The sequence below is a fragment of the Channa argus genome, chromosome 20, assembly GCF_033026475.1.
Source record: "Channa argus isolate prfri chromosome 20, Channa argus male v1.0, whole genome shotgun sequence".
NCBI lineage: Eukaryota > Metazoa > Chordata > Actinopteri > Anabantiformes > Channidae > Channa > Channa argus.
In genome coordinates this window covers 9263827-9291737 of record NC_090216.1, presented here as the reverse complement: position 1 = coordinate 9291737, position 27911 = coordinate 9263827, and the positions used below count along the sequence as shown (strand labels likewise).

The 27911-nt window shown below is 37.4% G+C and overlaps 1 protein-coding gene across 1 annotated transcript; it reads right to left on the bottom strand.

Moving 5' to 3' along the window:
- Positions 1-50: 50 nt before the first annotated feature.
- Positions 51-26287, bottom strand: LOC137105983 (rho-related GTP-binding protein RhoN-like). The gene is made up of 5 exons (XM_067488901.1): positions 25981-26287; positions 24715-24802; positions 6850-6959; positions 3747-3881; positions 51-1152 (listed from the first exon to the last, which is right to left on the bottom strand). Exons 1-5 carry the CDS (start codon positions 26083-26085, stop codon positions 898-900), a joined length of 693 nt encoding a protein of 230 aa, XP_067345002.1. The 5' UTR covers positions 26086-26287; the 3' UTR covers positions 51-897.
- Positions 26288-27911: the final 1624 nt, after the last annotated feature.

Here is a 27911-nt window from a genome sequence, read left to right as displayed (position 1 = left end):
TCTGCTCCAGTGAGCTGCGATGTGAGAGAAACTGTGTCCAAGACAAAAAGTCAGGTTAATGAAAGTGTTTGCTATTTATACACATAACATTTCATAGCATAACAGTTTAGGATCAATGCTAAATAATGGTCCAAGTTACAAGTTACATGTTTCACCACTCAGCAGAGCAAGTTTTTTTATTTCATTATTACATGTACAACGTAACAGTCACACATTTAACTCCCTGTGACCTTTCTTCCCACTGTGGATTATTAGAACAGCATTAACTTCAAAACACTTCAGTATTATGTGGTGAGTGATTATTTATAATTTCAATATTAAAAAGCACTTGTGGTTTAAGGAAAAAGTGTGATTAAGTTTAGTGCCCACGAGATTATTTTTTTTGTTTTGTCTGTCCAGATTTCCTTTTTAACTTTTTATATGACGTGGAATGACAGAGTTCATTCCCTGACATTTTCAGATAACTCAACAGGTTGCGTGCATTGTGTTGTGCCTTAATTACTTAAACACTTAAAGAGAGAATAGCATTTCAAAACAGGAAACAACATAATAAGGGTCACACACCAGCAATGTTCTTGCTGGTTCCTGCAAGGTGATCTTTGAAATTATTATTCACTTTCATGTCCATTTGTTCAAGTAAAAGCATTAAATAGCTTCTGCTACTACAATGACCGCTGATGATAACACAGCCACAGAGAAAAATTACAAGCAGAATTTTGCTAAAGATGAGCAAACAATCCCTCAGAGAACTCCACAGGATAGCATTCATTCTTGCTTTCATCACATTGTCCTTGAAGCAGTGCAAAGATCTGACAACAATTCATTAACACATTAAGTTCATGTATGGTCTCATGTCCATCAGAACACAGATCAGGCCACTGGTAGACTCCTAGTAGACTACATGAGCACACAGCTTTTGGCCCGGTCCTTTCTGATAGCAGGTGGATGCTCATGAATCTCTGTCCGAGGCGGCTGCTGGGAGACCCTCTTGAGGCCACGACGTGAGCCAGCACGTTTGAGCTGAGGCCGATGGATCCGGGACACAGATGCCAGGGTAGTGACGTGAAATACATCGCGGACGCTGTTCTCTGAATACTTGGAGGTACACTCTGCGTAGGCCACGGCACCAATCTGCCTCGCCAAATTACTGCCCTAAAAACACAGAATAGTAAAGATTATCGGTCTACACTGTAAAGAACTTCAAGCTGGTTCAATTTAAAAACAGAAGTACATCTGCTGCCTTGAAATGTGAGTTAACTAGTTTAAAGATATCAACAAAGATAAAATGGTTCAATGTGGGTTCATTATTTTTGAAAGTGTAAAATCACAACTAGAGTTTAGTGAACTTAAGATATATAGTTGGCTCAGCTGTTAAGTCACATGAGCAGTCTTTGCTGAGAAAGGCTAATTCCAATTAACAACCTCTTTCCTTTCAAAGGCTTGGAAAGAGTCTCATCTTCATTTGACATGAAGAACCTCTGCAGGTTTTTATGCCATTTTTGTATCAGCTTTTGTTCAAAAAACACATTGGACATTGCTTCCATATAATTTGATAAATTAGTTTTTAAGTTATAATTTCTAGTCATAAAAGTCAGAACTTAAAATCAAAGTTATGAGGTAGTTTTGAATTCTAAATAAGGCATCCTAAATCGCAATAATTTAATGGAATTAATAAAACATTTTTACATTTACATGAAAAGACTACTTGATTTTTCTTTCTTCAATTTTACAGCGTATTAAGAAGAAGATGAACTTTGAGATTTAAACCATCTTTTATTTCCATATAAAATTGTTAACAGTGGCATATTTACACGTCAGAATATATTAATAAAATAAATAGAAATATACTAATAAAACCGTAGAGCTGAGGGGAACTGTAGAGTGATCCCCGTTACATAATGTGTAGGTAATTGCTTCATTTTTTTGTGTAGAAATATTGATTTGTGTAGCTTTAAAGGTCAAATGCATATGTGTGAAAGACACAGAGAGGCGTTGTGGCGCTCTTTGCCTTCCTGAATGCCCTTAAACTGTGTAAAACCTTTTTAAAACATGAATTCTGTGAAAAGTGTTATTCGTGAATTCATTAATTCAATATAAACATTTGGTAAATTTGTTTAATTTTCTTTTTTATGTCATCAGTTGGATCTAGCAACTTCTACATCCACATCCACATTCAGATGTTCAGCCATCAGTGTTATGTTGCTGCCTGGTGGGGCAATATTATATATTGTTGATGAAAAATATTAAAAGGCTTGAGCTGTGCCACCAGAGAGGCTGCATTAATTTTACATTATTGGAAATGTCCCAACACTTCCAGTCTCTGTTTTGACTGTTTCCTCTGTTTCCTTAAGCCGATTACAGCAATAGTCACACAGTTCATGTGCTGCTTAGTCTGGTGAACGCACTTCCCCTGAGAATCCCATTGGTGGTTTAAATGGCCAAAATGTAAAGATCCCAAAATGTGGTTTTTGGAAATACGTCCCTTTGAATGTGGGTCAATCAACACAATCTCCACATTCTCATTTTAATCAATGCTACAGCTACTTTCAACCTGTGATTCTTTTCCATTTTGATCAATCGAGTCTAACCACAGTGTTCTCACTTGTTTCTCCACAGAAATACTGTCCATAGCTGTGATAGGCAAAGATTATTCATGACATCACATGCATCTATGCATTTATGCAAATGCATCATCAAATGAATCTTTTTTACAGTTGAATTTTCACCCTTATTTAACATTGTGTTAGGTAAATAAAATGATATAACTTCATGCTTTTAATACAGTTTCAATGGAGCTGGAATCAGTATTATATATCATTGCCTTGTTTTCCCTTATGTCTGTCTCATTACTTTTGTGACTTTAAACTCCAAAACAACTGATTAGTGAATTACAAATGGCCAGAGAACATACAGTGGTAAAAGTGACAATTTTGATTAGGACGAATGGAAAAAGCAGAGAAAATGTGTAAAAGCTTAAATGAGTGCAGTTACATTAAAACACAGAAATTGTGCTTCTGTTGAATGCTTTTGTGTATTTAGAGCTAAAACCAATTTATCCAGGGAAACTAATCTTGAAATCTTGATGGACCAATTGTGATGACACAACTGACAGCACAATGAAGGTCGTTACCTTTGCTTTGTCTGCGGTGTGAGAAAATATTAATTTGTTGACAAAAAACTGCCAAGAAGGGGGAATTCACATTTACATGAAAATAGGCTATTAAAATTCATGCATGCCACTGTTCATCGCTCCAAGACACAAAGAAAACAACTGCATTAACGCACATTCTGCTGTTTGTCTCTTCCTTTGTTCAGTCCCTGCTTTTTTATACTCCCCGTGTTTCCATATTTGTGAAAGCTATGATCTGAAGCAAATGTCATACTATTGAATTTATTTTCAGTTTCAAGTTTTGCTTATGTGCAAAAGGGAGCAAAGTAATGGGTGTCATTTGTTTGGGGTGATACTGTAAGTAAATAAATCAGTATAACATCACTGCAGTGGAAAATTACTGGGCATTTCAAACCATATGTCTTGCATGTTTGACATATTATTATTCTTATAGGGCAAAAGAAAAACGTTCTCCACACATGCAAAAACACAGTTGCATTGTTAGGCTATAGAAACTGGAACAGCAGTTAATTTCAAGCTAGGTTTGACATTGCTGATGGGCACAGACTGTGGCTACAAATGGAAAAGAATACAAACACATTTAAGACATTACTGGTGTTTTCTGTTCACTCCTCACCTGTTCATGGGTGACAGGAATCAGTCTGTGTTTGGAGAGCTCTCTCATGACACTGAGGTCCGTCCTCATGTCCAACTTACAGCCGACCAGCACCACTTTGGCATTAGGACAGAACTCCTGTGTCTCACCCTGCCACTGAATTAAAAGATAAATGCATATCAGTTCACAGGGACCTTGCAAAATAAAAATAGGGTCAAAGGTCACTAAAGGTGGAGCTTTAACCACTTTATGTGTCGACAGGTGGTTAACCAATCAGCATTTTCTTTGTTTTTGTAAAAAACATTATATTTTTATATAAAAAACACCATATGGTATTAATGTTGTGGCTGATTGGCAGAAATGTGTTTTTGTTAGTGTGAAGTGAGGTTGTTGCAATAAAACCCTGTAAATCAAATTCCGTAAAACAGGCATATTTTAACTACATGAATATTTTTTCTACATTTGTCAAAATCTTGCTACTTTAGCCACTTAGCTCCGAACTTGGAGCACGTTACATCCCAGAATGGTGAATTAACAGCAGTCTCGGACTCAGTAGACCACAACATACCAACTTACACTGTTTAGCTACAGCACAAGCTCACAACATGATGAAGCTCTTAGTCAGAAGACAGAGAAACAGAGACAGACAAAGCTCATTAAAGACCACAGACATGACTCAAACTATTGAACTCTTTCTCTTTCTATCCATCGTTCTCTCTGAGACTCCTTTCATTATCTCCTCACACCATGGCACAGATAACCACTTTGAGCACTGTTGCTCCATTTGTTCTCCCTTATAAAGAGATCTTTTCTCCCGGATGATTGTGTTGCTGCTGATACAAGCTCCATAGTCTTGTGCTGTTGTGCTGGGAGAGCTGCTGCCTCTCAACTGAACAGCGTACAACTGGGGAATAGCAGCAATTTAGATGAGTCACAAAGCCCCCAAGAGTGGCTTATTGTTTGTGCTAATGTTAAAAATTGGTGAGAGATTTGCTGTGAATAAGGAGCAGAATGTGAGCTGCTGGGGCTGAGAGCCTCGGTTTATGAAAGGATGAAGATGAAGGCTGTGTGTTTTTGATAACTTCAACAGTTTATTAATACATGTGCAACCCAGGTGACTGCACATTCAAATCGCACATATCACATTTAAAAAAACAGAGGCCGTAGCAGTAGAATTTAGTAGAAGTTAATGATCTGAGGAGCAATGTTCATTTTGGCTCCTTATTTTGTTAATTAAGTTCCAGGCACAGGCATTATTAGGAGATAAACCTTGTGAATCCACGAATGCATGATGGTCATTAAATAAGACTTTGAAATAACATGGTACCTGATTCATGTCCGTTCCTTGTCAATACTGGTATTTTCTATTAATGTAGCATTTCATCATTGCTCCTATTTTCAAAATGTACCTTTTTTATTTAGTTTTAGCAATGAAATGTAAGTCAGCCATGAAAATAATTCATTGTAGTATTTGTTGACACCCTGCTGTAGAGGAGCTCAGGGCTGCATGCAAATTACACGTGTTGGCTTTTGATATTTTTAGCCATGGTAGCAGCTCTGGTTTGGGGGGTGGCAGTTTCTGTGCACCAGTTTTAGTCAGAATGAAATATTTCTAACAGCTACAGGTGGGAGCAAATGTTTGCATTTGCATTTGTTTGCAAATTTTCTTATTCTGAAATGATTGATATGATCATTTTGCACATAACTTTCAGTATTCTATACTATATATTTAAATACACACTGACCTTTTTTGTTGAATGTTCATTTTTGTTTTAGGGTTACATTGCATCCCCTTCCAGTAAATGGCATATACAATAGTATTATGGATTACATTCATACACCCATGTATGTTTACAGCTTCTCCCCCTCATGAACTATAATGTATGTGGGTGCTCTATGTTACAGCCTTGGATAAACAGATTATATCACATCATTCACTAAGTGAATGATAATTTCAATATATGTAGGCAAGAAAATACAAAAGTTAGCATAAAAAGGTGATTAGGAGCATTAAAAAAGTTAATAGCCATGTTGAGACTGTGATCAAATCTATAAGGTTGAGTAATGACAGATGAAAGATACAGAGAACAAAACACAGAAGGCACAGACTGGACTGAGGAAAACAAAGAAAAAGAGGCCAAGTGAAGTGATAGGGATTTAAGGGATATTTTTGTAGTTTAACAATGGTGAGAAAGAATAATTCCTCCAAAAGGAAATTTGGTCTTTTTCGGCAGAAGGCGCTCAGAAATGGCAGGGGGAAAACATTGCTAAGTATGTACTACAAGAGCGTTTGAAAATGGAAAACAAGCAGCTACAAAAAAGGCCAAAGTAAATGGAAACAAGACATGATGGTGCATACTTGACTAGTTTGGACGCCTTGCAACTGATAAGTTGTCTTTGCTTTGTTTCTAAACTTTGAATACATGTCACTTTGGCATCCTGTGCATGCATTGTGAGATCAGCATATTCCAAAATACTGCCGAGGTCATTTAATAAGGTCAGAGTTCAAGTTGGTTCTCAAGTGGACCCCCCTGTAGATGTGAGAATTTGTCCAGCATAAAAGTGTTTTGTGTTGTATTGATGATGTGATCAATGAGTGAAGGTGCTGAATGCAGGAATGTGCAGACTGAAAGGAGGTCAAAGGTACAACTTTCACACATGTTATTTGTTAGTGAAAAACATCTTAGTTCATTGATTCCTGAAAAACATTTTTTCCCCAGGCATATTGAATTAAACAGTTTTCTCTAGCAAAATACAATTATAACTTTTTATGTTTGGTTTTTCGATAGACTACACATGTGATATTTATGTTGATAAAGTTATTGGTCTTTTAATTATATTGGGAATTACCAACATGAAGCAATCATTTCAAAGCTCCTTCTATTCTAAGAAATGGGGAGTCCAAAGTCTCCATTCTGTGCAAAAATGTGTCTGTAAGTTAAGCTAAATTAAGGCTTCAGGAGTCAGTGATTACCAAGGTCCAACAACAAACCAACATACAGCTGCTGAAATGCAGCTTGAATCTGTTTCAGCCTGAAAGGAGCCTAAATTCCGTACCCTGTGTCCCAGCTACAGTATTTTCAGAAAAAAGACACATTAACACTGATGTTAGTGTGACACTGACCTTTTTCAGGACACTGTCCAGCGTCTCTGGACGGCTGATGTCAAAGCAGATGAGTACAGCGTCTGAGTCAGGATACGCTAATGGCCGCACGTTGTCGTAGTATGCTGAACCTGTGGGGGTAAAACAGACGCAGACATGAAGAAAGTTTTCAAGTAGATTATGTGTAATTTAGTCAATCTGTTGAAGAGTTAACTTTTTTTTTAATCACAAAGTGAGTCATTACAGAGCAACTTTGGCAGTAATAACTGTGATTAAATGTAATTGCCATGAACTAAGCCACTCTGCGGATGACAGTGAGTGGGTGTGATTCATTGCTTTCGAAATGAACGGAGGGGCCTCGTCCACAACCCCTGGTCCGTTTGTCTGACAGCCTTGAATAAGCCAATAGACAGACATGTGACAGTGATATAATGAATTGCTCACATGAAGCGTCACCTGGTATCTAAGAATGGCATGGGTTTTTTTTTTTTTTGTTGTGTTTTGTTTTTTTGCCAGGGGCACAGGCTGAATTGAGCTTTGTGACCTGGGAAAGGACACACATTCCTTTTCAGAGGGGACAGCATTCCCCCATAGTTTTCCTCATTGTTCCCATCACTACGTGCTTTGTGACCATATACAGGGCTTTGGCAACGTAAACTGTGTTAGACAGAAAAATCCCACAGAACTCAACTGAATCTCACTAGCTGCACCACATAGGAGGAAATAAACGAAACCCTAACTGATAAAATTATGTTTATGTAAAGATGTTTTTTTTTTCAATAAATGTATAATTTGTAAAATGAAACAATGAAGACATCTCTTCTCTTTCTATAAAAATCTAAAAGTACTAAGTTGTCTTGTCTCCCCGTGTTAAATGTTAGTTTTATATATTAGTTCTATTCACAGTGGCAGAAACTGTTGGTAACCTCATGAAACCCACAATTTTCCCTGATATAACTAAAAGCTGATCAAATATTTGAAAATGAATGTATATGTGATCTATAACTTACCAAATATACAAACACAGTGTTTTGTTTCTTGTAAAACATTGAAATATACTGTATTGAAGTTGGCTCATTTTGCACTTAGTAATTTACTGTGTATAAATACATTTTATAATTTTTGTGATTAACCGCTATAAATCCAAACAACTAGTATGTTAGTTAGAGCAGCAAGTGACAGTTGGGTGTCCAAAACTAGGCTTACATTTCCAATCACGTGTTGTTGCAGACAAATTGATTCCTTTCATTTACGAGAGAAGTGGGTGTAGGTGAAAAGAAGTACACTTCTGAATTACTGTGATTTCCTAGACACTCCATTCTCACTAAGCCATGCTAATTTTCAACTGAAAAATCAAACCCTTGAACAAATTAGCATTAATCAAAAGCCTATTGAAGTTATACACCCTGTGGATATTTCATTCCACCTTAACATATGCCATATTTTTCACATTACACTGGTTAAAAGATGCTCTAAATCCAATTTAACTGTGATTGCTCAAAAAAGAATTTATTAAATCCTTATCATTATCATAACTAATACAATAGATTGTTGAAACTATAGGGAAAAATATTTTTCTTTAAGATACAAAGTCTACTTGAATTGTGATTACACAACATTGGCTCACCTGGAGGGCTATATATAGATTGTATGACATGGGTCAAAAGGCAGCAACATTTACCTCAATTTATTTTGTGCTGTCAAATCTGACCCCAAAGCAAAGCATGCGTTTGTGCATATGTGTTCCTGGCGTACTGGCTCGGATTAATTCCTGCTGCTGGGATCCACGCATTCACACACACATACACACAGCTCACTTATCCTGTTGTATTTTAGCATTTTGTAGGTACAGATTAAGTTTTAACGTCCACAGAAAATGAGGCTGATTAATTTATTAACCGACAAAGGGGCCCTGGGAAAGTGGAAATGTTGTCCCTATAAGCCACCTGTATGTCTCGACAGCTTCCACCCACACCCACTGACATCTGTAGTACAGCTACACGCTGTCAGCTCCACCTCTGCAACAGACATCTGCTGTGATCCACTGTGCTATTTAAACATTTGAGTCTCCGTAACAATTTTGCGGAGGTGCTACGGATATGTTTGAAATAACAGCCATTTTGACACATTTCTTTTTGAATGTTACAGAAGCCATTTGCAGTGATGCTTAGTAAACACTTTTGCAGCTACACCAGGCCTATATAAGCTACAGCAATGCAGAGTAATGTCTTTTAGTCGGCTGCTATTGTTAGAACTCATGCCGACTACTGCAAAATACTTCAGCATCTGATGTGTTTGCCCACACAGCCGGAGTTATTACATTCACAGGGGCAATCACAAGATTTTTGATTATCACATTTCAGCAAGGAAAATAAAAAAATATAACATAATAAATTGTTAAAAAAGCAAAAGAATATTCCTACTCACCTTTTTAAGTAACAACATAAAATGTACAGTTACATACAGCAGACACACAGTTTAAACCTAAACAGCAATGATAACTGGTTCCTTTTATCAAATAAGCTGCTTTACATTGCCACTTCAATTCACACACACACACACACACTAGCCATTCTATCAACTGAGGTAAATCTGCCTCAGATCAAAGGCAAAGTTTAATTTTTCATTATGGCTCTATATCAAAATGGCAACTATGAAAACTCAGTTGATTGAAAGGTTCCACAAGTGCACCTTGAATTAATTTGTGTTGTTTAAAAAAAAAAGAAAAAAGTTATCAACTACTACAAGTGTGAGTCACCCTGGCTTTTTACTCAGTTTACCATCACTTTACATCGGATCAAGACAAATAAGTTCTTTCCCAAACTTCCCAAGGCAAAAAGGAGTAAAAAAAAAAACACTGACAAATGCAGCATGATAACATAATGAAACTCCATTATGTTTTAATGTAATTTTTAAAAGCTTCCTTCCTGCTCCTTCCTTAAAATTTGTTTGTGCAGAAATAATGGAAGTGGAGCTCTGTTCTTCATTATGAATGTTATGTTAAATAAGAGAGTAGTGTCGATAACAACACGACTGTGTAAGAGTTTTAAATAAACTAACGTAGCAGAGCTGTCCAGGGTGCTGATCCTACTCTGCAATATCAATGCACTAAGGGACCCAAATCTACACCCAGCCGAATGGGGATTAGATCTAATCCAGCTGTGCAGGACCTTCTCCAAAGATTGTTTAGTCTAAGAAGTGGCCACCCTATAAGAGGACGTGAACTGTTTATTTAGCAGTCTGTCTGCGGAGTTTATGTGATTGCTTTTCTCTGGTGTATTCACTTAGCTGCTACTTCTTCAGATGTAATACAGTTGTTTATTGTTCTGTCAAGTCCTCCTCTGTTCAGGCAGAATAAACAAGCATCAGGACTCTCCTGAGATTCAAGTCTCTGTGCACTTGAATCCTCTTCCATTCATTAGTTCCAACTAGAGATACCTCCCAAAGCCAACTCTGAATAAAAGACTCTTTAAACTGTCTAAAAACTTTTGATTTTGAACATGCAGAAGGTTGTCCAGATTAGAGTATTTATGAAAAATGTGCTTATATACACATTTAGGAAATATGCTTACTCACTTCTATTCCGTCAATTAAATATTTTCAAAAAGTATTACGTTCTAAGACACAACTTGTATACATTCACTAAACCAGTGAGATTTAAAAATGTTTATCAACCTTTGAACTCTGGAGAGGACCTGGGCAGCTAGTTAACAGTCTTTATGCTAAGCTAAGCTAAGCTAAATGCCCCCTGGCTCTTGTAACACACAGGGTTGTCAGAGGTATCAACTTCATCATCTGGGTCTCGTAAAGAAAGCAAATATGTCTAATTCTCATAATATGTGTGTCTAATAATTTTAATAAAGTTAATCATGCGCAGGATGACCCTCATTAAGAACAGAAATTCGGCAACAATCACTTCACATTGGTGATAATTATAATGTTCTGTACTTCAAATTTGTACAAAATGAATAATTCAGTATTAATATTCCTTGAAGAACTGCAATCAGCATGCTCTTGTGTATTGGTACTGCTTACTTGACACTTCAAAAAGAAGCACAACTTCACATAGACACACACACACACACACTCCAGACAAAAAGCCTCAAGGTTCCATGATGTCAGCTAATCCATGTTCAGCACTCAAGAAGCAGCTAATGTGTATTGATCTATGAGCTTTATTGACCCTCTCTGGGACCTGTAGTATGATGCCCCTCGTGGGTTAAGGACAGCTAAAAAACTCCAGCCCATCTGTCTAAAACCATCTGATAAACAACAAGAGACACTTCAGCCACTGGAGTATTGCATGAATTTAGCTACTGCAAAGGACAACATGAGTGTTTGTACTGTAGCTCATTTACTTCAGTGATTCCACCAATGATACAGAATGAACGTTTTGTTTGGCATTTACTCACATTCTGAAATATTAATAGGAAAGAAAAGGTTACCACAGAATACAGCCACATACTGATGTATATTTAAGTTTTTCTAAAAGGAGCCAATGAAATGTCAACTGTGTGGCTGCGGAACGTTTGGCACTGTGACACACAAGAGTCTGGGAGACAGCAACACCACATTGTGACTCCACATGGGGCTGTCATACGTTTGATGTTTGATTCCTACAAAAAGCCTTTTTTCTCTTGTCTGTTTAGTTGCTTGCTGGTAAGTATTTACTCTCCGTGTCATCTTGTCATTTTGTGCAATCTACTTCTGTTCTGCTATTGATGAATATCTGGCGTACAGAGTTTTGTCTTCCCTAAAAGAATTATGTGAAGCTAATGTAAAGATGTAACACATGGAAGGTTTCTCAGTGTGACACATAAAGCTGACAGAGTAGTAACTGTATGACGGCTTTGCCAAGTTTGCATATCCTGTTCCTTTTAGTACCAGTGAAGTGAAATCCTTCAACTCTGCTTCAAAAACACGAGTGCAGCATACACTGATGTCCACAGCACTCACTAGCCAAGGTTTTTATTATCACAATTCAAACAGCTAATGGTAACATGTTCAAATAGTAAAAAACAAAGATTCAGTGTTACTATCATGTAAGGCAGAGAAATTTAGCAGTTCCTCAGGTTTGTAAAGATCCAACTAGAGAATGTTTGATGTTTTTGCGTAGGAAAGTGCTATAAGTAATCACTTATTGAATAATGGATTCATTTTCTGACTATTGATAAACCTGAAAATTGGTTCAGCTCTGCTGGAGGGCTGATGTGTGTAGATTGCTTAGAATTGGGAGTTGATGTGTGAGTGTTTTGAAGCGCATCATACGTTACAGATGTTTGTTGTCCTTTGTGTGTCAACCGAATTTGTCAAATCACCCACACTGGGAATCTCTCACCAACATATGGTAAACAAATTATCTGAGTACTATAATTACAGAGATTAGAAACAACAACTGATTTCCTGTACTCAGATTCCAGTTCAGTCTCCAATGAACTGTCCAGATTGTACAGAAGTACAGTTTGTGCATTTATTGCAATACAAATAAATGTAAAAGGACTTCAATGGAGTTTGCGTTATTGTGTCCTGCATACTGTATGTCCAGCCTACCTGCCCTCACAAAATCAAAACCAAGCCAAGAGATTACAAAAGCAACAGTATACTACAAATTGCTGCTCATACTTTACATATAATACAAAATAAATTTAAAAATTAGTTCAAAGATTTTCAGAAATTTAGAAATTATTTAGTTTATTCTAAACATTTGAAGCAAAATGATCAAAATTTAACAAGCATTCAAAGATTACACTATTTCAGCCTAATATTGAAATACTTTATGGCCAACAAAAACATTGGAATGTATGAAATAACTTTCTCTTAACCTGATATACAAGGAGCCTGTGTGACATAATGGGACATTAACATAAGAAAGTCCACCCCTGGCTACCAAAATAGCTTTAACACATACAGTAGATTCTCCAAGTCTGAGGGTCAATGCATGACGGACGACTCTAGCAAAAGATACCTCCGTTTGTTGTAACTGTGGTCTTGGAGACCACCATTTAACACAGGACTTCAAATTTCCCTGTAGATGGTTCAATAGTTCCGATGATTTTGAGTTATTGTGATTTTTGTTCAGTGTCTCCACTCGATGGATTATATTTTCCCTTTGTCTCTCTATGTAAGAGTGCAAGTTCAGCTCAGAGGAACATGAGGCTTTTATGAACTTAGGTTTCTTGATGAGCAACCTTTAATGAGCCCCCCCCAGGCAGGTTTCTTAATTATGAAATGAAGGGAGGCACATTATCTATTCTAAGTTAAATATAGTAAATCTTGTTAGTCATTTTCTAATGCTCTGAGGATATCTCATGTTATTACACATGCACAGAACGTTGTATTTTGGGAAATTTCTTTGGTTAGTCAAGCTCTGAGCTGTGAAATAACTGATAAGAGACAATCCGACTGCATGTCGTATCTTCAGTATTCATGGCGCTGTGATTCAGTAGAAACACACACACACACCTTGAGATGTTTGGACAAAGAATCATTAATAATTCTGTCTTATGACATTTGTGTCTGCCAGCTTCCATCATAGCAGAGTAATGTTCATTAATATTAAAATCCTGTTTGTCGCAGTAATGTGCTTTTGAAGAAATAGTGCCTTTTCTGTCTTTTCATCCAAGACTGACTTTCTGAAATACATCCAGAGAAGGAATGGCAGTAAAATTTAATGCTCTTGATTAATGTATTTTTCTGCCACCACCTGAACATATAAATAATGCCGCCATGGAGATTAAACATTACCACTATACGCTCAGACTGTGTGAAATGCAGGGATTATATCACTGTGTGGTCATCAATAGAACCTGTGGTGTCTGACACGCCTAAAGATGTTTAGTGTGGCTCAGCATATATGAAATCTTAGACATTAAACCATAAAATGTGAGGCCTCTATGAACAATTTCATTCAAATTTCAAGTAATTATAAGGTGTTATGCTTGATATATTTTCCCTTTTATGCAATTTTGCTTTCAGGTAGGCTCTTGATGTTTCTTCTCACAACTAAAACTTTAAAATTAAAAGGGGCCCAAAAAAATAGCCCTTGATCATGTTATCAAGGTTACCTTGGCTCAGCATGGAAACTATAATTAACTTTGTTACAATCTGCTTATGTGGCATTGAAAGCACAGGCTTTCTTTCTATGATGCTTATATTTTCACCTTTTTTGTCTTGATAGATCCTCTAACTTTATGGGATGGTAATAATAGATCACTGCCATAGCTCTTTAGTAAAAGGATATTTTCCTACTGGTGAACATTTCTGACATTGGAAGAAGTTACACAAAACTTGGTGTAACTTTCATATGAGTAGCCAGGTGGGAACAATGTCCACATAATCTCCTAGTTATAATTCGTTGTCAGAGATTATAGGAATTTCATACCTACAGTGGAAGATTTCACTTAGCAGAACAAATTGTGGAAGTGCAGCAACAGACTATTTTATAACTAATAAAATCTATTCATATACTTAAAATGTACATTCTGTTTCATAATATGTAACTAATGAAATATTGGCTAAATTTAGTCAAGTTTACTGGTTAGCTATGTTTAATAAGTTAGGCTGATACTTTGGTCATGTGATAATATCGTAACGCAGCCATAGAAGGGGAGGGAATGATGAAGACTAAATGTACAAACTGTGGGTGAAGGAGCCAAGCAAAGTGGTTTAGTGGAAACCTATGCTAACAATTGATGATATTCTGAATGTGATGTATGAATTCACTTTATTTGCTTAAACCTGGGGATTAAACAAGCAGCCTACAGAACATTGTTATAGGTACTGTGAGCATCACTGACCTCTTCATATTCTACATTTAAGAGAGCCTTTATTAACCTTAATCCTTTTGTATGATTAAAGATTTTATTTGCTAATAGTGTTTTTGTACATTGCAATTAAAATATGTGAAACTTCCTGATTAACTGCTGTTTATTAAATGCTACCAGACTGAATTAAAAAAAACTAAATGCATAATTTATTTCAACGTTTGACTGAATTTAAGATGGAATTAAACACTGCCCTGTTTTGTGAGAAGCATAATCCACTCCGGGTTTACACAAACCATCGATCCATGTAAGTGGAGCACACAGTGCTTTTTGTCATGCACACTTCTCTTGCTGAATAGCAAACAATAGCCTGAAAAGCAGCGTGGAGGAATGACTGATGCTGCCGCTGCCAATCATATCAAGAAGCAAACCTGTGTTTACACAGTGTGACAATAGGATTTAGTTTTTCATACCACACAAATATTCACCATATGTGTATTTTTTATACACTCACAGCTGGACAGGCCATTGTTGGTAATTTTCAGCTTAAAATATACTTGTCTATACACTACAGTGACAATGAAAAAAGTGGGCAGGCTAAAAATCTGATTATTCAATTTTGTGTTTAAAAGTGTTTCCAATTTTTTTTTTTATTTATAGTGACAGTAGTAACAAAACACTAGGCTTTTAGTGAGGAATTATGCATGATGTTGGAGACATTTCGAAGTGACTGGGCACAGACGGGAGAGCGTTGCCAGTCAGCACAGTTGCAGTGAATCAGCAGTAATCCAGCAGGATTCCTTAAAATTAATGACAGAGGGAACAGAGTGCCAAGCATCTCCCCTTCACAATAAACATCCCACCTCCTGATGTGATTTTTTTAATATGCTGTCAATGTCTAAGCAGCCTTATGCTCCACAGCACCACTCGCCCCAGTTCTGGGTTCAAACTCAGTGAACGTCTGAACCATATACTGTATGAGACGTTAATACTGTTCAGTTTGAAAAACAAACATTTCACTTCCCACATCTCGGCAGCTAAAAACAGATCCTAAGGTCAAAGATCAATAGAAAAATATTCAACGCAATAATGTGCACGTGTGTAAAATGAACAAATCTGAATCTTTTTCATAAGACATACATATTATGGTCAATTAGTCAATAAAATGCCTGTTGTTTAGATCAGATTTGTGTTTCATGGAGGTATCAAATCCTGCATTCACGCTGTTTTGTTTGTTTTTAGTAAAAGTAAAACATGGCCACACCAAGTTTAGCTTTGAAAGCTTTGTATTATTCTGTTAGTTAGAGCTACACTAATTAGTCTGTTGACTGATTGACAGAAAATGTATTCTACTGTCAGTGGATTTGGATAGTCTGTTGGACAAAATAAGACATTAACACTTAAACCTCTTCACCTTATGCTTAAGGAGATGTGCATTAGAACTGATGAATGCCGCTGAGAAGATAATTGCCATATTAACCAATAATGAGAATGATTATGATTAATGAAAAATGTTTTAATCAAGACTTTGGAACATGACAAGGGCCACTTGAGCTTTTCCAATCAAGCAGAAAAGTCGAAGAACAGAGAAATTGAGGCACTCTGCACTTAATCCTGTCAGACTAACAGTAAATACTGAACAAACAGTCATAGTTCCAGTACTGAAGGGAACTACTTTTATAATGGCTCAATTTGCAGTTTATTTGATTTTTCAGCTCATTGTTTCCAGCAATTGAGTCACAGTTATGAGGTATTATTGATCTGGTTGGTGCAGTGTCTCAGCTTTGGAGTAGCAAACACATTCTCGAAATTGTGGCAGACCAAAGCCATTTATGTTGTTATGCCATGTATGTTATGATGTTTGTTTGTTGTTTAGTAAAGATACAGAACATCACTCTGCAGTAGAAATAGGGACAAAACCAGCCCAGCACTTCCAGCCCTCTCATAATGGCTGGTGTGTTTGGGTTGAATGGAGTGGTCATAGCTATGTCGTGCATTATAGATAAGGAACAGAGATGGTCTTAAGTGTATGGATGGACCCCTTGAGTGTCCTTTGTGTGGTTAGTATCTAAACAAAGTACACCAGAAAATGTAATTATTTTTCAAGTTGCATAATGAAACACATAAGCCATTCGGGTTTTAACTTCCTGTCTATAAAACAATATATTTTTGTGTCTGAACAGCCTCATAATATTAAATATTTTTATTTTTTGTCAAGCCAAAAATATTTTATTTCCATGAGTGTGGTCAAGATCTACCAACTGAGCTATTGATAGCTGAGCTATTGATGAGCTATTGATAGCTCAGTTTGTTGTAAACGTATCTTGCCACAGGTTTACTTTTTCTCTTGTTGTAGATCACGTATTCCATTGTTTTATCAGTTTTAAAGGTCTTTTAATCTGGTTGCTTGTAAAAAAAAAAAATTCTAAGGTTAGAGCAAAAAACTGGTTCTGACTGCGAATATACAGCAAACATATTAACATTTTAGGCTATACATCAATCGTCAATGTCACAGATATTTATGTATTTATTGTTCAGGGTCTTAATCTCTGGTTGTCACACATGAAAACATAATTCTGAATACAAAATTCAATTTCACAATCTAGCACAAGGTACATGGACTTAGAGTAGAAATGGAGCAAGTAGCTTGTGTTGTATTCAGATTTCTCCAAATAAATAAACACATTTTTATTTACCAAGTGAAAATTAGTCTTGTGCAAACTATCTAACATTTACTGTGTGCAGGCTCTTCCAGACTTAGAGTCTCTTCTAGACAGACTACTGAGTTACACATGCACCAGTAGCTGAGAGACAAACCGAGTGTCCCCTGGGACTGAGAGTGGAGACGCATCTAGGCCATCGATTTTCAATGTACCATTGGTCTTCTAATGGGAAACATGAGCAGACGAGAATCAGACCAGGTTTACTGGAGGACAGGCCCACACCATGAAAACCATGGCACCCATTTAGTCCTCACCCTCCGTGCTTTCTGCTGTACATGACTCTAAGCGCTCAAAACTGAGCGCTCCACTTTGACACTATAATCCCTCTGTCTATTTATATATTTTCCCACTTGTCTAATCTCTCTCGCCGCTTACTCGCACGGTTTCTCACACTCAGACACACAAGCATACGCACCCCTGCACATGTTCAGCAGAAAAATCCAACAGCACTTGGACTAAAAACCCAGTTCCCTGCTATCTGTACTTGTACCCAGAAAGCCTGGAAACGCTTCAGCACACTAACACAAACTATTTTCTTGTCTCATTTCTGTCAGGGAGCTAGGTGCCACTCACACACAGATGCTCACTCAGGGCACATCTGGGTAGTGCTTTCAAAGAGCCAACATGTAATTGGGGTCATAAAAGCTGCTCATGAATGAATGATGGATTGTTAAAGCAATCTCTGCCACAGACACTGTCGGCCTGGGAAGGACGGATGGAGGCAACAGGGTCTTTAAAAGCATATGCTAGCAATATTTGCGCAGTATGCAACAAAAAGAGAGGCATGTATACACCAAGTATGTCTTTTTATAGACATGTTGGGACATGTTATTATTGACTCATCAAGCTCTCAAGGAAGTGTCGCAGAAAATTGAGCTGACATGCTTCTGAACAGGAAGTTCAAGGCGGCGAACCTCAATGCGTTCCTTCATTCCTGAGTGTTTTACACTGCAGGTTAGGCCAGTTGCTTTATTGACTCTCACCTCATACTTTCACATGGTTAGCTGTGAAACCTGCGTGTTTTTGTGACACGTGTATCCTTCAGGCACGAAACTGCTTTTTGCCATCAGCCAAGCGCAGAGGAAAACATGCTCAGAATTCAAGCGAAGCACACTCGTTTTTCACGACTCCAGCAAAGTGACAACAAGCCTTCAAACCTTGTTATATGTGTTATCAATTCATTAACAAAACCGTTGAGTGGTTGAAAGTTGTTAATTATTCAGCATAATTACTCACTATGTGACTGAAGTTAAATTGTGATTTATTTTAATAAAACCAGCTTGAAAACCTAATAAAATAACAATTTAAACCTGCAATAACAGACTTTTTGGTGCTTGAGGGCAGCTATAAACACAACACGGACATATTATCAGCTCAAACAGATACTACAAACACATCACATGACAAAAAGTTTATTATTTTCACATCAGGGACAAAGCAATATTAGCATTTTTTGTGTGTGTGGTGTGTTTCTGGTAAATAAACCCATTATGTAATATTCTTTTAGCTGTTTTGTTCTACTCTATCTTATCTGAAAAAGGTTAATGTAGGTCTGCCATTTCATTTCTGTCTGCCAGACAAAACTGACACTGATAAGAGTGAAGAGAATGGACAAGTCAATAAAATTCCAAGATATATATAACAAAAACAATAAGCTAACAGACATAAACCTTCATAACTCTGAGATAAACTGCAGAGTTGTGTATCAGTTCTTGTGGGTTCATCACTGTAGATATCCCCCCTTTCCCCCTTCAAATAGGCATTTGAATCATTGCTGTCAAAACAATATTGATTATTGCTGCTTAAAAATCTACAGTTTCTTAACTCAGTGGTGGGGAAGACATCATCCGACACCCATCTACATGTCATCTATTATGGTTACCTTTCCCTACATTGTAAATCAATTCTCTAATGTGCACCACTGCACTTTAATGCTTAACAAGTCATTCCCATGTGCAGTCATAAAATAAAAGGTGAAAAAGGACACAGTCTATTTTATTGCCAAGTTTAAAACTATAACGTGAAGATGTATAATTACGTTGGATTCTAAAGGAAAAGGCCATTTTCGGGCATGTTCAGTTTATGACCTTTTTATACCTGATTTTGGCAAATTAGTTTTGACTAGCACGAAAGCTTGTGAATTCACAGTGGGAGACTCCACACAGACAGTGACACACAATTGTGTCACACTCCTCATTTCTTTAATGAAATGAAGACCAGTTATGTTGTGTTTGATCAGCTAGAAACACATCACAAAAACCGAGTGAAATGTCTGAACTGTCAGGGTGTACTAAATAAAAAAATGTGGGCTTTTGACAGGAAATGAGAAAAAGAATGACTAAGAATGGAGGGGGAGACAGATCGAGGGACAGACAAAGAAAAGGCAAGGTAAGCTCATCAAGTGTAAGGGTGCTGAGAGGGCACTGCCCCGATATAGTGGGACTTCTGACCTTGACTCGCTGGAAATGGAGAGAAAGAAATTGACTTGTGAGAGGTTGACAGGCAGAGTGGAGATTAGAAAGAATGGATGAAATTAAAGAGAGGCAGACAAGGGCAAACTGAGAAATGAAAACTTTGTTATAGCACATGAGGTTGACAGGGATCAGAATTTAAGGCCTGGGCTGTGTTTTGGGTCTTTTTCAGACAGCAACAGCTCCTCACTACACAACTGCTGTGTTATATTAATCAACAACAGCTCCAGCTTGAGACTAATTTGTTTTTTTTTATGTTTTATGGCGACTTGATTTAACAATTGCTTTTTGACGACTCCACAATGTCCCAAACACATTAAAATATTGTAAAAGCTTCTTACAACTGGGAATTTTACTTATTACTTGAGCATTTTGTTATGAGCAGAAATTGTTTTGTTCATTTATAGTGCCTCCCAACAGGCTTTCAAAATCAAATATATTTCTTTTCAACATTGGCATTATATAGAACACAGCTTAATAAAAGTGTGGACACAAATAAAGAATAAAATAAAGTGTTAGGAGTGTTGGAAAACTAAGGTCCCCTCCAATAGTACTGGAACAGCCAGTTAACTGAAGACATTTAGGTCTAAAAGCAAAAGTTCAGAATTTCAGTTTTCATTTTATGGCATTTACACCTTGATGTATTAAACAGCATAGAACACAGGAAGTAAAAGTTTTGGAACTTGTGATTTACAAGTAATAGATAATTAATTGTTGCTTGGTTTTACCCTTATATTGGTTGTCAATTTAAATCTCACTTGACTTTAATCTCTGTTCTTAACATTAAAGCCAAAAAATATTATATATTATGTATATATTATATATACATAATATATTCACTATAAAAGTTTATTGGAAGAAAAGTTCCCAAAATGCTCAGAAAATAGGCATTTCAAGTTCTCCACTTCTGAGCAGACGTGATCTGCTAGAAGATCACATGACGTGATCAAAAACTAGTCAAGGGGCCCTGCACTGACTATGAGCTAAGGTATTTCCCAACTGTCAAGATGCATTTAATGAAACTGGATCCACCTGACCATCATCATCACCTTCTTACCAAAGCAGAAGTCTTCTCTTGCAAATGTCTTTACATTTTTCAATTGGTTTTTACAGTTTTTACATCCTTTACAACAATTACCACACATGTCTTTATGTGACCCAAACCTTATTGAATTTACTAAGGGAAATCACCTTACTCTGGATGCTCACTGTTGGTCCTGCATGCCAAAGGCAGCTGGATGCAGAAGACCTGCACACAGGAATGCACCAAGAACTCTTTCGTCTTTTTTACAGTAATTTAACTGTTATTTCAAAATGTGCAGGTGGAGAGTGCAGCAGGGTTTATTGGGTGTATTGATAGATATATTTTCCATTTTGTTGTGACTTCTGGAAAGAGAGTAAAAGTTTCACTAGAAGTTTGACTGGAATGTTTTGGGAGCATTTTGCAAACAAAATCTGTTTGTTGACTGGTTTGAAAATGGGACTTCAGACTCGACGCAAGGGCCTACGCAACAGAGAAAAACATTACCATAATCTATCTAACTACACCAATATTACAAACATTGATCTTGTTGTGTTTCCTCTAATTGCAAAATGATTTTGACTTTACTTGCAAAATGTATTTCCAACATGCAAAAAAAAACAAGCGCTTTATACAAAGACTAGTCTTGTTTGCATAATATTCTAATGCAAAAAGTTGCATTATTTGTTTAAGTAGATCAGGCAGGATGATTTTATCATCGAAAGAAGGAAAGAAAGAAAAGAAAAGAAGCGAAATAGAGTTTGACTTACTAAGCAGGGAGTCTGCAAACAGGCCTCTTTAGATGTAAGAGAAGGAGGCAGGAGGTTGAGGAGGCAGTGGGTGGTACAACGAGATGAAGAATAAAAGAGACAGGGGGCAAGTGTTTGGTCATACAACAAGTGTCTGATTAATTAAATCCACTGTTTGTTTCTGCACAATGAGCGGGCAGCTCGGAGGCTCGTTCTGGCACTGTGCCTACCGCTCTCTCCTCTCTGTGTGACTCTGTGTACCAACGCTCAGCTCGCTCCTTCTTATCTTTCCACTGTTACCCACACAGGAACTCTGCCCTTATATCTTCTCATCTGAGATGAGTTTGTGTTTTATATCATTTGTGTTCACATGTTTTGATGCTCTGAAGCCACAAATATGTTTTGTTAAAATTAACAACTAAATTTGACATCTTATGTAATTCATATAATTTTGCTAGCAATACAAATTTCAAATTATCAATTCAAGTCATTTAATTATATATGTTTGCAACTTTATGGGACATTTATGCTGAAAATAACTGTTATTGTGGTTTTGAATAGAAATTGAGCTGCTGTCATTTCAAGGACTCAAAGTAACTGTTATGACACTCACTGAAAGAAAACCCAACAGATGCTTTTACAATGCGTATTTGATGTCTGAGTTTCTGTCACCACCTCACTCTTCCCCCACTTTGATTCACAGGCCGTCATGCAAACTGCACACGGTGACAACTGAATGCTGACACTAACATTTGCCCTCCTGCCCTACACACATGCCTGCACGTGCCTCACACTCACACCAACAACTGTATGTACTAACAAAACTGTAACTGCATAAGAAAAAACAAAGGACGGACAGACTTTAAAAACTTTAGTGTTACACAGCACCACACACACAAAACCACAATTGTAAGCATGTCAGGTGACTGTAATCCACCTATTCAGTCATTAGTAAGAGGCAGGTTCCATGGCGTAATGTGGTAATAGTGGTGTAGGTGCACCTGTCTCCTGAGACAGACACAGAACAGCTGGCAGCGATGCTGTGAGGCACACGCACATCTTCTCTCAGCAGGTTAGCTGAAGGAAGTCAGCACGGGTCAGACATGGATCACCTGCCATATCAAAATCTGGCTTCTTGACTGAAATCCTGTGCTGATGCTACTCCAAGTCTGTATAGAAAATATGAAGTTACAGCCAACAGCCAGGCAAAGCTGCCTGGCTGTTGGCTGTAAGCTAAGCAGCTTAGCATAGAGAGAGAAAACAAAATAGAACATCTAGCTTGGTTCTGTCTTTCAAAATAATCCAGCAACCAGCTCATTTAAAGGTGTGTGTTCAAACAGAACCTCTTGCATCATTTGTGCAAATTTGACAGCTGGTGTTTATTCAGCCTAAAAAGCCAATTTAGCAACAGTCGTCCCTGAGGGAACATCCATAGCTAAAAGGTAGAAGATAATGTCAGTGATTAGGGATTCAACGTAGCCGGGCAGAGTTTAAAGACTCAGTTTTGTGTGTGTAGTGAAGATCTTTAGTTGGACTGGACGACCGGCCACATCTGTCGGAGCGTCCATGTGTGATTTTTTTCCAGCTCAGCCTCTGACTGAACTCACTCTGACTGGTTTGTTTGTCTTTTCTCTCCTCGGCCTCTCATCTTTCCCTCTCATCTCTGTACATTTATGAAGCCAGTTCATAAATGATGAACCACCAGAGCTGCTTTCTCTACTTTTATTTCTACAGTTTTCTTAGTTGTAGCAGATGGTTCTATACACTAATAAATTATTATTAATATAGCTTTATAAGTCTTTATAAAATCATGAATTTAACCAATTTATATCCTCACATAAACCATTTCTAAAGTATTCCTGTTTAAAAGTAATACCTTTGTTGTTTCACCGCAGCATAGGTGGTCAGATAGAAAAGGAATTTTGTTACATTAATTTAAGGAGAATGTTTAGTGAAACATTGTTGAGCATGCACGCTTTTTTCAGAAATGTCTTATTCATAAAAGTTTGCACATTCATAACTGAGAACACTATGTCTATTGTGTGAGAGGTCATTAATAAGACACATTAAAGTCCTGGCACAGGACTTCAGGTTTCACCTGAACAGATTAACTGAATTGTTTTGTGTTGCAGAGTAAATCAGTGTTTAAGCGTTCCCATGGTGTAATTATTATTGCTTCATTCAGCTCAGTATGAGAAAGGTGTGTGTGTGTGTGTGTGTGTGTGTGTGTGTGTGTGTGTGTGTGTGTGTGTGAGTGACAAACAACCAGCAATTTCTGGGGTATGTTGTTCAAACACAGTGGCCTCACCCACTGAGAACCTAAAGGCAGCACCAGCCCCAGCAGCTGCAGCAGCTGCTAATCTCCAGCTTGTCTAGCTGGTCTTTCTGTCTGTCTGCCTGGGCGGAGGTTAATGGAAGGCTGCGCATTAAAGCTGATCTCCAGTTGTGTGAGAACAAGTTTTTAGGTGTTGTTATGTAAGTGGGAATGAAATGCGAAAGGGCCTAAAGGCTGACAGAGGGAGAAAGTTAGCTGGCTTACAGAGACTGAGTATGTGGCTGGTTGAGCTCCACTAAATCCCTGTATTGAAAATATAAAACTACTTTGTAGGTCTGAAAAGCAACTTTGTGACATCAGTGCCCACATATTACAATAACTCTACGGTTTTTAATAGCTGTCTCAGCATTAGATGCGGACACAATAAACAGTGGTTATTTCAAAATGAAAAAATCAGCACTGGAAAACCTGCTTTTGTAACATGTGTTTGGTAAATAATTCATATAGTTTGTATGGATGCTGTACATGGAGCAGGCGAGTGTTGAATGAAGTGTTGTTTATCAACTCACAGAGCTGATACAACTGGAGTAGCTGTTTAAAACTCACTACACAAGTGTCAGACATACTTGAACGGCTACAACAGGAGTGGAGTTATTTAAACACCTCATGAACACACATTTTCTGTGTCTGCCATTGCTGTAAACGCATGTGAAACGGCATTTAATGTAAAATATTCACATAACATTCTGGCTGTGGATGCTCATGTTGGTGACCCACCCAGTCACTCTGAAGAGTCAACAGACTGATACTCTGATTCACCAAAAATGATTCCCACCACGCATCACTTTGGCATGATAATGCTGTCACACAAAGGCGTCTCTCACCTGACGTGTCCCACATGTTAAGCTCGATCCTCTGCTTGTCGATCTCGAAGCTGGCTGTGTAGTTCTCAAACACTGTGGGAACGTAATTCTGAAAGCACAGGTTAGATGCTAAAATTGGATCAAAGCTCAGAGCGCAGGGTTAAACCGGGTGAAGGTAGTTGTGATTTTTTTTTTTTTTTATGAAACAGGCAAATAAGTGTGTGTGTTTTGTTTGTTTGTGAAAAACAGATGAGACCAATTCGAAGCTTTGGCATAATATCAAATTCAGAAATTTAGGTCAACAAGCTTTGATTCCATGAGTTTCAAATGATAGAAATAAAAGCTCTCCTAGTGCAGAGGACATTTTGGTCCAACACATATATGTTTTTGCTTTTGTGTACAATATTGTGTTGATGTCACTTATATCTTCCATATTCCATGTTGTTAACTTATGTATCAAAAATTTATTTGTATCAATACACTGCAAAAAATGGAAAAACCGCAACATAAATGGTGACAAATAGCTAGTATCCAAACTTTTCACTGCTCTTTGAACAATGGATGCTACTGCATTTGCAAACATACTCAAAAACCTTTATTTATACCTCACAAATTGCTTGATTATGTGTGTTGTGTGAGTTCTGTGCCTTAAATATCAATTTATAGTCCAAAAGATAATTCAGCCAGCAGTTAAATTGATTTATTCTGACTGACTTCAATAAGACTTCATCCCATAAATTCTACATTTAATTGTTCACGTCTATATCAAACACACATAAGTGGTGATTCAGTGTGATGCTGCTTCACTGGCTGTTGCTGTGGCCAAAGCAGTGACGTTTCCCTGTTTACAGACCCGATTAATCCAGTAAACCACTGGACGGTATCTGCCACAGACTCATTCGATGCGCAAAAGCGCACGGAGTTGAACTGGACAGACTGAGCCTGTCTCCTGTTTAACGGGGTTAACACAAAAGCAACAGGTGGTGTAAATATTCTAACAGATCGAGCCAATGATATGACAGAGACACAAGTGGTCTTTCCAAAGATGTTACTTTCAAATAGCAGTTTTAAAGTCCGTGGTAATAAATAGGAAAATAGCTTATATTAAATTATAAATGAGGGAAATTTAAGAAATAGTGCGTTGTGGCCCATCAGTCAGTTTCCAGCTCAGACGATGGATGCAAGTTTTCAAGTTTTCCCAGGAATGGAGGGTGGGATGTCTTTCAGGGACTTTATACGCACGTGTGTTGCGGTCATTATGTAATAATATAAAATATTATCTCTTACCTCTGGGTACGAGTCTTTAGCAAAAACATGAAGGAGAGCCGTTTTGCCACACTGCGCGTCTCCGACAACCACGATCTTACAGCGAAGTAACCCCTTGTTCTCCATCGTGCCCCGTGTATCACTGAGTGTTTCTGTATCGCTGCCTGCTTGTCATTTAGCTCCAGATAAGCTGAGTCGTTGCAGATCCAAATATGTTTCTCCTTGCGAAGCGAAAACTTCTGCTCCGCTGGCTTCTAAGAGTTTCGTCTACATACTCTGCGCAGCGCTGCGTTCATCTGCTCCACGGCCGAACTGATTCACTGGTGACACCTGCAAGGTAGCGTCAGTAAAAGCTCATTTCCTCACCGACGTTTCAAAATAAACGCATACAAACTCATAGAAACGCAGCCACTTACAGTTGCCCTACTATTATATAGTGCAGCTGCGTTGTTGAAAACTAACGACAACAGCTGTTTGTAGCTGCTGCAGCTAAATGATGATCAAGCTTTGACCTCTCAGACTGGAAAAGGCTAAAAAATAAACACAAAAGTTTCTTATGCAGTTAAAATAGCAGGGTTATTGATATCCCGCCACCTTAATCAAGATAAGCAGTTTGGTTTGGGTATAATTATTGTTAGTGTTGATGGAGGTTTTCTGCTATTATTCTGAAAGAAATTCACCACGCTTCCGGTCTTCTTCTGCGTGTCCTTGAGCTTATTAAAAGTGTGTTGTGTGACATTTTTCACAAATTGTAACAATAATATCTGTTTTCTCAAGCAGCCCACATGATAGAACACATTAAACGTGCGTTACATTAATTCACTTCATTTAACACTTGCCACATCATTAATCTTCTAAAGTCATAGACTTATACTAATTTAAACAAAACAAGTTAAACGCTGACACACTTTTTCTTACGCCTGCATAAAAAACTAAAATACAATATGGTTACATTTTAGTTTAAAGAAGGGGGGCAATGTCTCGTTTAACTCGTTATTGTACATTATTCGCTTTATTACAGGCAATTTGTCACTTACAGGGAGCTGGATGTGCACAACAGAGCCACACTCTGTCAAGACCTTTAGCGCCATCTGCTGGTTATTCTGAGGTATGAACGTCATTTTACACTCAGTAAAGTCAGTGCAACAATATTCTGAGCCGAGTTTAATCTTTTGGTTATTTTATTCCATTAATGTAAGTTTCACAACACCAATTAATTCTATTTAATAATCTACAGTAAAAATTCAATCAGAACTTATAGTAGTTTATTTAATGATTATAATAGCCCACTCAAAATTACCACTTAGTAATTTTGCTGTAGTGATTAAGAACCAACGTAGCTTTTTAAACTCTGAACAATATATTGTCTACTAAAAGAATTATCTGCGAAATGTACCTAAATAGATGCAAGACTAAAAAAACGCTAAAATACAAAACTAAATGAAATACAAAGAAAGGCAAAATTACCCAAAAAGTAAAGTATTCAGAGTATTCTATGTTTTTTGCAACAGTTCCCCTCTGTGTCATATATTACAAGTCTTTACTGCATTGTAAATGTAGGGAGAATGTTAGAGGCAGGTACTGCTATCAGTAGATAATGAAAACACAGGTGCATTACAGCAAATGTTCTCAGAAATGTGTGTGTGTATGTGTGTGTGTGTGTGTGTGTGTGTGTAGTGGTGTGACAACAATATCTTAAACCTTAAAAGTGTTATCACATTCAAAAGCATTGTGTGTGTTTGTGTGTGTTAGTGTGTGCATGTCGAAAGCACAGAGCATCTGAAAACACTTGCTGTACCACATAATACCAACAGCGTTATAGTATTCACCGCAGCAGTGTATTTCCCGAGTGAACTATATTTGTACGAGTACAGCCTGTGTGTTTCAGAATTACCCATCTATGCAGATATGCAGATTCTCTTTTGGCAACAGCTTCCTCTAACTTCAATAAA

Coding starts and splice junctions, on each gene's coding strand:
- LOC137105983 (XM_067488901.1), bottom strand. CDS start 26,085: ATGGAGAACAAGGGGTTACTTCGCTGTAAGATCGTGGTTGTCGGAGAC. Junction 6,960..24,714: donor TAACATGTGGGACACGTCAG/GTGAGAGACGCC, acceptor TTACCCCCACAG/GTTCAGCATACTACGACAAC. Junction 3,882..6,849: donor TGGACAGTGTCCTGAAAAAG/GTCAGTGTCACA, acceptor CTTTTAATTCAG/TGGCAGGGTGAGACACAGGA.